This window comes from Chelonoidis abingdonii, chromosome 13 (assembly GCF_003597395.2).
Source record: "Chelonoidis abingdonii isolate Lonesome George chromosome 13, CheloAbing_2.0, whole genome shotgun sequence".
Taxonomy (NCBI): domain Eukaryota; kingdom Metazoa; phylum Chordata; order Testudines; family Testudinidae; genus Chelonoidis; species Chelonoidis abingdonii.
In genome coordinates, this window is record NC_133781.1 from 23,037,173 (window position 1) to 23,048,924 (window position 11,752).

At 41.8% G+C, this 11,752-nt stretch overlaps 1 protein-coding gene across 1 annotated transcript; it reads right to left on the reverse strand.

The window, feature by feature from the left end:
- Positions 1 to 486: 486 nt before the first annotated feature.
- Positions 487 to 6,839, reverse strand: C13H17orf67 (chromosome 13 C17orf67 homolog). The gene is made up of 3 exons (XM_032805684.2): positions 6,788 to 6,839; positions 5,945 to 6,045; positions 487 to 623 (listed from the first exon to the last, which is right to left on the reverse strand). The coding sequence occupies exons 1-3, from the start codon at positions 6,837 to 6,839 to the stop codon at positions 507 to 509; spliced, it is 270 nt and encodes an 89-aa protein (XP_032661575.1). The 3' UTR covers positions 487 to 506.
- Positions 6,840 to 11,752: the final 4,913 nt, after the last annotated feature.

The following is an 11,752-nucleotide window of genomic DNA, read 5'->3' on the forward strand; positions in this document are numbered from 1 at the left end:
CAACAGCCATACACAGTCTGCTGCTCCCTGCACCAACATCTGTATGATCAGGTGAACTGAAGTCCGTACAACTCTGTGCTATAAGGCAGCAGAGTAGTTGTGGTGTCCAGAAGATTTTAAATGTATGCTTGATTATTTCAGCTTTAACTTGCACCCTGGATAGTAACCATTGAATAATTTACTGAGGCTTGTGGAGGATTCTCCATCACTGACCATTTTTAAATCCAGATAGGATGTTTTTCTAAATGATTTGCTCCAAAAGTTATTTTGGGAAAGTTCTATGGTCTGTGCAATACAGGAGGTCAGACCAGATGATCACAAGGTCCCCTCTGGTCTGAGAATCTATGAAAAAATAACATTCTGTGCCAAATTCTCTGCAGGTGTGAACTGACATAACTCATTGACTTCATTATATACCAGCAGAGAATTCGGCCCCTTATTTTGAAGGAACTATGATGCTTCACAAAGGAGAACACATACCAGTAACTGGGGGAAAAACAAACCCTTTAAACTGGATGAACTAAATTCCTGTTGCAATGCGGGTAGCAGTGTGGATTTAACCAATGCTCAAGGAATTGTTCTTCTGATCTCTGCTCCAAGCGCTGGAGGTAAAGCATGTGTTCCTGTTTTGAGAAAAGAAAACAGCGTTAAACTTGTGTATTCATTCAATTCTGGTGTAAGCCCATTGAATTCAGTGGGATTTCACACTTTACAAAGGGGCTGAATTTAACCCAGAGAGTGAAGCTATGTCATCTTGAAAATAGCCTGCAAATCAGGCTGATCAAATCTCACCATTGTTACTGCATTCCATCAATACTCCTGTTAGTGTTTGCTACATTATGGACCATGTTTTTACAGGCAGATATTTGCATTAGTGCTAAGAGAGAAATTTGCATGGACACTATGTTTTTTTTTAAATACACACACTAAAGCTTCTGCTGGCCCAGAGGGTGGACATGGATTTTTGCAGGAACATCTACAGCAGTTTAAAACCATGGAATGATTCTGGATCACTGAGTAGTTCTAAAGGAGATTCTGGTAAGTACCAGTCGTTCACTGATCTTCCTTATGAGATCGATAAAATTCTATGTTTTTTCCATGTAAGTAAATCGAATGTATTGGTATGACACTCCCCGACCCTTTAAAAGGGTTCTAGTTCACAGGTGTAATCAGCTTTCCTGCAAACATTAACAATTCTCTCTCTCTGTTTTCATTGTACATTTGAACATTACCATCATACCAACATATATCATGCTGAACTTTTATATTGCACGTTCTCCACTATCACCTGTTGTAACCCCATCTGGATATGGATCACCTAGCTAACAGAGAAATGCCCGCCCATTTTCAGTGTCACTTCTTCCCCATCCTGGGTGATTTTTGAGGTCTGATATCTCACAACCCATGAGGGCTAGAAAGAATTGCCATACATCCCAGGTTTTCAGTGGTGTACGATGACTTGTGGTGGTCAATGAGATGTAATTCTTTGGGGTGGGCACAAGTCCCTTGGATGTGTTCAGTATCCTGGGCTAGTTTATCCCTGAAGAGAAAGGTAATTTGCAGTACCCCTTCCCATCCAAACACTCCCAAGGTCTGTTATGTCTGAAGCTTTCCCAAAGTTATCTGATGCTGTTTCTTCCCCAGTTTTATGCTTATAAACTCTTTTCACACTGAAATCCCAATTTGTTTTCTGAATGACCTTACATATATATACTGTATATGTCCAGTAGCAATGAATTGCTTACTTCCTTATTTGACAAAAGCACCATCTGTTATGTCATCAATAATTAGCACAAATCTAGTAGTGCTACCTAGACTGTGCTCCCTCGCCAGCAGGCTGGCCTTCTCTAGAGAGATATATGCTCCAAAATATTGTTTGACTCAAAGTACTTAGCATGTCCCTTTAAGCATATTATGATATAGGCCACTTATCAGTTCTGGTGGTGTTAGTTCTCTGTTTGAACTGAACATTATACCTTAAACCTAGGGCACCAGATTCAGGATGCAAGAGAGATGAGGTAAGCATCAGAATATACTGGCGGAGATTTTTAAAGCTGCCTACTGGGTTTTCATACTTCAGTAGGTATCCAAATCCCTTATGCAGAATGGAAAACTCAGCCAATGGCATTATAAGTGGAGAAAGTAGGACTACAGAAGTAAAAAAAATAATTCAGGCCTGGTCCAGCATCCTTGAAGTTAATAGGAGTTTTGTCATTGACCTCAATGGGCGCAGGCCCTAAATAAGTAAAGGCAGAGGTGAAATGAGTCACATGGCAATAATCACAGGCACTACCAAAATCCATTTCAGAAATAGGGGGCTTTTAAAACTACCTTTGGAATTTACTTGCAACTGTCTTGAAAAAAAAATATTGGCCAGCAATATCTGTTGTACTTTCTGCCAAAGTGGAGACTTCCTCAATCTGCTGATTCACTGAAGAGTGAATTTATTTATACCACTCCCATTCCTGTGGTATCTGATCTCCGCTGAAGTTAGTTATAGAAGCCTCCCAGTCAACTTCACTGGGAGCAGGAGCAGACCCCCTCGTTTTTAGTAGTTTCCCAAAATAAAATCTAGCTATGCCCCGTGCATTTTCACCATTCAGAAATGAAAACCCTCAGCAATCATTATATCTCTCTGAAGGCAGGCAGCCGAGAAATGGGTTCCTTTCACAGCTGAATGTACTACTCTACAGCCACAATTTCAATCAATTTGATGTGAGATACAAAGGCAGTGTCTCACCGGAGGAGTAGCTACTAGTTTCTGTTATGAAATTTTAAATAAAAGGTGTTTGAAAAAAATAGCTTTCGCACAAAATGAAATATGTGTGATTGTTCCCCACCTAAAGCCAGTCTACGCTGGTTATAGTCATTGCGTCAGAACATGTTTTCTTACAGCGGTTCTTAAATTTCATTGCACCACAACCCCCTTCTGACAACAAAAATTAATGTACAACCCCAGGAGGGGGGACCAAAGCCTAAGCCTGCCTGAGCCCCACTGCCCAGGAGAGGGGAGGGGAAACCAAAGCCCAAGGGCTTCAGCCTCAGCTTGAGGTTCTGTAGCCTAAGCCCTGCCAGCCAGGGCTGAAGGTTTGGCCTTTGGTCCTGGGTTGGGGGGCTTGGTCTTTGGCTTCGGCCCTGGGCAGTGGGGCTCGGGCTTTGGCCACAGGCTCCAGCAAGTCTAATGCCAGCCCTGATAGCCCCATTAAAACAGGGTCGCGACACACTTTGGGGTCCCTCCCCAAAGTCTGAGAACCAAATCCAATGCTTTTTCCCATTAGTAGTAGACAACACCTCAGGTGCTCTGCTACCCCAGTCGTCAATTGTCCCAACAGTTTCATGCAGGGTGGTAAAATATTTGCCTAGCTTTGATACTAACTCATATGTTCTCAGAGTGGTGAGGAGGGAATACACAGACACCTGTCCTTGGCTGCAATTTTTTTTTGGTTAGTTGTGGTGGTGAGGGGGAAGGGCTTGTGTCAAAAAGAAAAAAACTGCTGACAGGTTGAACAATAGCTGTCATTTAAACTAGGCACATTAAAAGCCTCTCCTTAGAGAATGTAGTTATAGTGGAAATGGCCAATAAACCTTCTCTTTAGCACCCTAAGTAAAACGCACTAATGAAATCAGCTGTCTCATTGAATCCTGGCTGCTTTGGGAGTCAGACGAAATACAGATCTTTTCCTAAGAGTCTATATTAAAGGTAAAATCCTTCCTATTTAATTTGCACTAGGTTTAACCGTCCATCAATTTTTAAACCAGCTATATTTTCTCATTAGCACACATGCTCTGCAAAAGGATGGTTGATTAATTGCTCTTCAAAGCTTAGCACAACTAAAAGAACTGTAGAGAGACAAGGTGGGTGACGTTAATAGAGTTTATTGGACCAACTTCTGTTGGTGAGAAAGATGAGCTATTGAGTTTACATAGAGTTCTTCTTCAGCCCTGACTGAGCATGAGCTGGCTTAATATATGTACCATTTACCTAAAATAAATTAACAGATGTAGTTTAGCAAGTGTGTTCATCCCAGTGTAAATTTCACCCTGGTGCAAAGGACCCCTTAAACTCTGTGGTCAGACTGTGCAAGAGGCTGCTGGAGATACACAAGGGAATCTCTGCACCTCTTATGTGCAGAGAAGGGGAAATCTCCATTCTCAGCATAGACTGGTATGGAAAACAGATGAGAATTTTTTTTTTTCTCCTGGAAAATTTAAATTTTTTCATCAAAAACCAAAGATGGGGGGAGTTTAATGAAACGTTGCCGTTTTCTGTGGGAAAGATGGTTTTGTCTAAAACCTAATGTTTCATTAAAAGAAAAAGCTTCAACAGAAAAATTTCAACCAGCCCTAATGGCATGGAAAGTTGCACTGGGGAGAGGGCAAGGCCAGACCAGCAGTGAACAGAGATCCACTGCTGTGTGGCTCCTGTAGCCTTAAAACCCCGCTGCCAGTGAAGACAAGAGGCTGTGGTCATTATTCTTGCTCATTACTGTGACTTGCTATGAAGGCTGTGTGAATTTCACCTACCTGGATCACAAGTTTTATGTAACATGCTGTTGTGCAGGAATTTATCCAATCCATTTTTTTCTGATCTATTCTATTACATTTAATAGCCATCCTGGTGTTGCTGCATATCATTTTAGGTGGAATCTGGGTTCCTGCTAATGTCCTGCCCCTGACTGAGGCTGCTTTGACCATACTTTGAAACCAGTATAATCCTGGATGTTGAGGTCAGCTGGGGAGCCCATGGCCAGTGGTTTTTGCTGCATTTGGCCATGCAGGGTATGGCTCCCATTGTCTCAGGTCGGTGGGGCACTCTGATGTTGGAAGAGTCATTGTGTCAGGATTGATGTGGTGATGCCAATGTGGTGGACAAAGAGGAGAGTGTGTAAGTGGGCAGAGTTGTAAATTCAGCTCTCCCTGGCTGCCAGATGGGTTATTCCTGGCTAGTATGCGCTAACCAGGGGATAGAGGGAACTACCACCCTTCCCCAACCACATGCTCTGTACACACTGGGCTCAAGTCTGCAAGGTGCTGAGCGTCCTCAACTCCCACTGACATGAGGTGTACTCAGCATCTTGTCAGATTGAGCCCATTATGCTCATTGTATATGCACGGTCTATTGTCCGCTTTCTGGCTTCTGTGGCTTTTAGCCTCTTTACAACCATATAATTTTAACACCGTATATTTACTTTGGAGAGAAATGTGCAGTAATTTTTAAATGCTGTAAGTAGCTTTTGAGAAGTCTGGGGCTGTATCACACATCCTGTCAAAAGCAAGTAAAACAGAAGGGTCCTCTCTTTTTTTTTATTTTTCTTTGTATTTTTAATGTGCTTAATAAGTAAATAATAGCAAATATTATGTGAAAAAAACATAGTTACTTTACTCCAACAATTAAAGAAGTGACTACTCTCATAATATATAAACCTATCCCTAGCACTTGTAGAAAAAATTAATGGATGCAGCTAAATGGATTTTAAAGTCAGTTCTGAGCTACCTAAATCTCCACACTGACCACTGACACCTGCATCCCTCTGCCAGCTTTCAGTGCAAAATGTAAAGCAAGCAAACTACACTTTGTACTGCAGAATTTAATTTTTCAGAAATAATGGGATGAACTAAACATTTGTACAGACGAGATGCTATCTTTTGATCAATAATTGATTCTACACTTTAAAAGGATGACCAGCGTAGATTATAGATAACCCCCACACTTCGCAGGTATGTACAGTCCCAAGATATTCATCATTTAGAGAATGCTATCCAACAGTAATTTAAAGAGTGAAAAGGGGTTTACAAAATATTTCAGTCCATTGTTTAAAAGAGTCGAGTTTGCAACCAGATACATTGATTGAGTAGAATCCTATTTATGCAAATACAACATTAAGCACAATATACAATGAACTGTTCTAGTGTATTCGTTTTTAAAAGAAAAATTAAAAATCACCCTCATTGGCTCATCAGGGAAACCAGCTTTTCTTGGTCTGTCTTCACGACGGGTTCTCAGAATCTGTTTAGCTTCTTTTTCAGTCAAAATTGGTGAAGTATCTAAAGGGGAAGGGAGGAAGAAATAAAGTATGAAATTAACACGAAGTTAATATTTTATCTTTCAGGTCCATGGTGAAATGTTTTCAGGTCTGATTTTTGTCAATACACAAAGTGTTCTTTCATTACAGCACCTTCCCAGGGGATATTGCATTCCAGAAGAGATGAGTGGAATTTTAAACCATTTTTATAATATACTTGTGTTTTTATAAGCTAATGCTACTAACAATATGCAAAACCTTCTCAGAACACCATATTATAACAGCCCTTCCCAAAATTAGAAAAATATAACTGCACCTACCTATTTAATATTTGTATTAATCCTGCCAGTTTTTTGTTAAATTGATTTCTATGTTGCACTATTTTTAGGGCTATTTTTCAAACCAAAGCTAACTAGTCTGACTTTCGTTGAAACAAGTATTAAGACAAAGAAATTGCATTAAATGGTGAAATACTCAAAGACATCAAATATGAAGATTTATAAATGAAAACATCTTTCTTTTTAATCAATAAATGACTCCAAGGTTGTGATATAGAGATAAAAATGCCTCATATGGTAGTATGATTGTTAAAAATAAAATTACTGGAAGGCTGCACTATAACATATTTAATATCATTATACTGTAACAGGTAAAAAAAAAGCAAATATTAAGATATCTAAATGCAAGATTAAAACATTAATATTATCATCATAAGCATTCCAGCTCTATGAACATTAGCTGATTTGTTTGATATGAATGCCTACCTGTAAAAATAGTCAGGATGACCAAAATGAAGATAAACACAAGTAACTTCATTTTGATTCTGCTTTCTCTCAGCCTGTTCCAAAATGAATAACACTGACTGAGGTATTAGCCTATTTGAAGCAGCTACGTCAGTCACAGATGTTTGTTTATGCTTTGACTAATTTGACTTACAGTATGATTTGGACTTTGAAGACATCTGGGTCTAAGTTTTGAATATGGCTATTATCAGTTTAAACATGCTCTGTTCCTGACCGAAAGAAAATAGAAAAGCTTACTATTCCACTGCAGGTTTCCAAGTTATACTAGATATTTTAACTCTGTGAAGATAAAACACGTTGCATTACATTCAGCATGGCAAGGTATGTGTGATTCAAGAGAAATAATAATTTTAAAAAAAAAAACCTAGACTCTTGAGCCTGAATTTGGCAGGCAGCCAGTGAGGGGCCCCTGTGTCAAAAGGTGCTGCATATATGACCTTATTCAAGCATAAAGTTGCATCTTAATATGTTGGTTTAACTCTTGAAAAGCTGAACTACCATAGCTAAAGTATGGAGAGTTTATCAAATGGACAGAATTGTGGAAATTAATACTCAGTTAATTCTACTGTTTGCAAGGAAAGTCAGAAATGGACAAGATTGTAAATATCCTTGCTAGTAAACATAACCTGATGGGAAGAGGACACACCCAGCAGATGTATAGAGAACAATCAGATTTTTAAAGAATTAGCTTTCAGGTTTCTGACTTTTTAAAAACTGAACTTTTGTACTTCCCCCAAAGTGCAGTGTGACAGACATTCTGAACCATCCACACAACACCCAGTAGTTTTTAGGATGAGAAATAACTTTTCCCTATGAAACTCCACTGGGTGGAATATAGTCAGAAAGCAACAACTCAGTTTAGAACTCAGGAGGGACTGCAATGATTAGCACCCATTCCAGAGGGAAGAGTACCACCAACTGAATCACCACCACCATGCTTCGAGCAGCACCTGAATTTCACATGGAGATCTCCCAACCAGGCCCTACACTTCTTAGCTTATAAAATCTGACACTCACAGGCTAGCGTGGTGCAGCTGCCACTGTAAAGGTTGACCCCACTCAAAATAGCCAGTGAAGCAAAGCAGTGAAATCTAGTGAACTAAGCATAGAGACAGGGCTGCCCAGAAGGGGGGGCAAGTGGAGCAATTTGCCTCCGACCCCACAAGGGCCCTCATATTATAGAATATAGTATTCGATAATATTGCAACTTTTTTATGGAATGAGTCCCCAAAATTGCTTTTGCCCAGGCCCCCTGAATCCTCTGGGCAGCCCTGCATAGAGCTAGTAGCAAGGAACTCCTGGGTTCCAATCCCAGCTCTGTCACAGACCTGTTGTGTGGCTATGCTCAAAAAGGCCAGGAGTTTTCAAAAGTAGCCACTAATTTTGGGTACCTTGATTTTTCAGTGCACAACTTGAGAGACTTACAGCCTAACTTCCAATGAATGAATTATGTATTGTTAGGGCCCTACCAAATTCCCAGCCATGAGAAATGCATCACATACCATGAAATCTGGTCTCCCTCAGTGAAATCTGATCTTTTGTGTGCTTTTACCCTATACAAATTTCCTGGGCAGAGACCAACATTTCTCAAACCGGAGGTTCTCACCCAAGAGGGAGTTGCAGGGGGCTTGCAGTATTGCAAGCCTTACTTCTTTGCTGCCTTCAGAGCTAGGTGGCCAGAGAGTGGAGGTTGTTGGCTGAGTGTCCAGCTCTGAAGGCAGTGCACCACCAGCAATACCATACCATGCTACCCTTACTTCTGTGCTGCTGCCTTCAGAGCTGGGCGGCCGCAGAGGGGCAGCTGCTGACTGAGGATCGGGCTCTGAAGGCAGCAGCACAGAAGTAAGGGTGGCAATCCCACACTATGCCATCCTTACCTCTGCACTGCTGCTGACAGAAGCTCTGCCTTCAGAGCTGGGTTCCTGACCAGCAGCCACCACTCTCCAGCCACCCAGCTGTGAAGGTAGCCCCCACCAGCAGTAGCAGAAGTAAGAGTAGCAGTACCGCAATCCCCCCTACAATAATCTGGCAACCCTGCCACAACTCCTATTTGGGTCAGGACCCCTACAATTACACCCCCATGAAAATTCAGATTTACATATCTGAAATGATGAAATTTATGATTTTTAAAATCCTATGACCATGAAATTGACCAAAATGGACTGTGAATTTGATAGGACCCTACGTATTGCATAGTGTGAACTTATGTAATTATTAAGATTTTTTTTTCTGGGTACTGACCTTTTTGTTCTCTCTTATTGCCATTTTCCTTCATCTACAATAAAAGTCATTCAGCCTGAACGTTTATGAAAACACATTTGCTTGAGTACAGACTGTTCAAAGAAAATCAGCTCAGATTTATGGAAAGGACAATTCATGTTTAACAAATGTGATTTGGGGAAAAAGAATCTGAGGGGAGTTAGGCATCAAGATGATATTAAACTTCAGTGGCAGTTAGGAGCCTAACTTCCTTAGGCTTGTTTTAAAATCCCACCCCAGAGGTGGGCAAACTATGGCCCAGGGGCCGCATCTGGCCCTCCAGACATTTTAATCCAGCTCTCGAGCTCCCACCAGGGAGTGGAGTCTGGGGCTTGCTGTGCTCTGGCACTCCAGCTAAGAAGCAGGATCAGGGCTTTGCCCCACTCCACACAGCTCCCAGAAGCAGCAGCAGGTCCCTCCTTAAGCTCCTATATGTAGGGGCAGCCAGGGGGCTCTGCGCACTGCCCCTGCCCCAAGCGCTGCCCCCACAACTCCCATTGGCCAAGAATCCTGGCCAATGGGATCTGCAGGGCGGTGCCTGCAGACAGGGCAGCGCACAGAGTCGCCAGGCTGCGCCGCCACATAGGAGCTGGAGTGGGGACATGCTGCTGCTTCTGGGAGCTACTTGAGGTAAGCGCTGCCTGGAGCCTGCACCCCGACCCACACCCCAACCTCCCTGCCCCAGCCCTCATCCTGCCCCCACCCGCCAAATCTCTCAGTCCTAGCCTGAAGCACCCTCCTGCGCTCCCAATCCCTCATCCCCAGCCCCACCCCAGAGCCCGCACCCCTAGCCGGACCCCTCACCCCATCCTGCACGCCAGCCCCCAATTTTGCAAGCATTCATGTCCCGCCATACAATTTCCATACCCAGATGTGGCCCTCAAGCCAAAAAGTTTGCCCACCCCTGCTATAAGGGTAGTTTAAGGTTAATGTGGTAAATTTGGTATTAATAGGAATGTTCTTGGCTGAATGCAAAATTGGCTTAGTCACCAAAATCAAAGTAGTGAGAGATGGAAACTGATCAGATAAGATGAATAGCAAGCAGAGTAGCACAGCCCATGATGTTATCAGTCTAATTTTGTTCACACTGTACACCTGGAGAAGGAAACATACATGTATATAGTTCTTGGCTGAGTACAAATTTGCAGAGGACAGAAAACTGAAAAGGCCAGTCAATACCAAAGAGGAAGAGAAGGATCAGATTCAAAGAGATCTGGATAGACTAGGGGCATAGGCTGACAAGGAGATCATGCAAAGCAACATGGAAAAACTATGTAATAAAGAGGATAGAGATAATGAATGCCAGAAAGGTTTAGAATTAAATAATACACTACAATACACTAAGCAAGAAAAGGATTGGAACGTGATAGAAGACATCCAATTATAAAATCACTGTCTAGGAGCAGTGAGGAAAACAGGATTTATTCATACAGACATAATCAGGAGAAAGCAGATTAGAACAACGTAAGGAGATGCTGAGTTGGGGTGGGTCCCTTACTACAAGAAATTTAATTTAAAATGGAAAAAATAGGGACGAGGATAGTGTAGATTAGAAAAATGTATCTATGTTCTAGCTATCTGGAAAGGCTACAAACACTAGGATTTCATTTTCTGGAAAATAAGAGATTAAGTCAAATTCAGGCCACCTCTTCTGCAAAGGTGTAAGCGGCAGAAAGATAAACTGGGAGGGAAACAGTAGGACACCAGTATTTTGCTCTGCTGTTTCAGGCTTTCACAAACCCCAATTTCTGGAGGCAGAAAGAGGGCGGAGTGCTGTGGGAGAGGTCATGGTTAGCACATGTTAGTGCAACACTACGTAGCCCAGCATCCCTTATACTTTAGGCTATTCTTGACAGCACAACTCAGCAGAAGAGATGTGCACAGAGCTGCAACTTGGTCAAAGGCTGAGTCCATGGTATTTTTGCTGCTTTTATATACACCCATTTTGTTTCACAAAATTGAATCAGACCTAAAAAGAGAATACCACCAATGTAGTAGTTAGCAGCCTCAGAATACAGAAAGGGCAGGTTCCAGGAACCTGACTGAGAGAATGACAAGCTAGAACAAGAATATAAACTGAAACTAAAAACAGAGGGGAGTCTTGGTGCAGAATTAAATCTTAATTTCTGTTGACAACTATATAATGGAATTTAGAGATAATTCTTTATATTTGAGGTAACAGAAAGAAAAGTTACAACAGTATAAGCCTACCCACTTAACCTGCAGAAGATACCCTGTGTTTGCTTTGTTCAGGATCCTGAACTTCTATAGTCTAGCCATTAAATTTGCTCTGGAGTTGCTGGACTGCAGTTCTGTGTGAATGGCTGAAAATAAGCCTTTGTTGGGCTCTTGCAAAATCCAACTGGAGCTTAAAAAGGGGAAGCATAAGAATCTTTTAATCAACCAGTACTGTACTTAGGATTTTAGAGATCAGGCACTGATATTAATGAGTAAAGCCCAGTGCATTGTTTTCAAAAAGTGACAGAACCCTGTTGCAACGTAGGACTGGATTCCGCTTTCAAATGATAAAAATCTGTGGTGACTCTGCTACACTCGGCACAGTTACTGCTGAATCACACCCATGATGCCCAGAGTAGAATCCGCCCTTGTATCTTTACATGGATGGGTGTTCATAGTGGGGTCTCGCCTCTGTGCCTGAGGGGCCCT

Bases quoted from the DNA above. Each gene is read 5' to 3' on its own strand.
- C13H17orf67 (XM_032805684.2), bottom strand. From the start codon at position 6,839: ATGAAGTTACTTGTGTTTATCTTCATTTTGGTCATCCTGACTATTTTT. The intron at 6,046-6,787 runs GTAGGCATTCAT...CTTCCCCTTTAG, and splicing joins CATCCTGACTATTTTTACAG to ATACTTCACCAATTTTGACT. The intron at 624-5,944 runs GTGATTTTTAAT...TTCTCAAAACAG, and splicing joins TCCCTGATGAGCCAATGAGG to GAACACATGCTTTACCTCCA.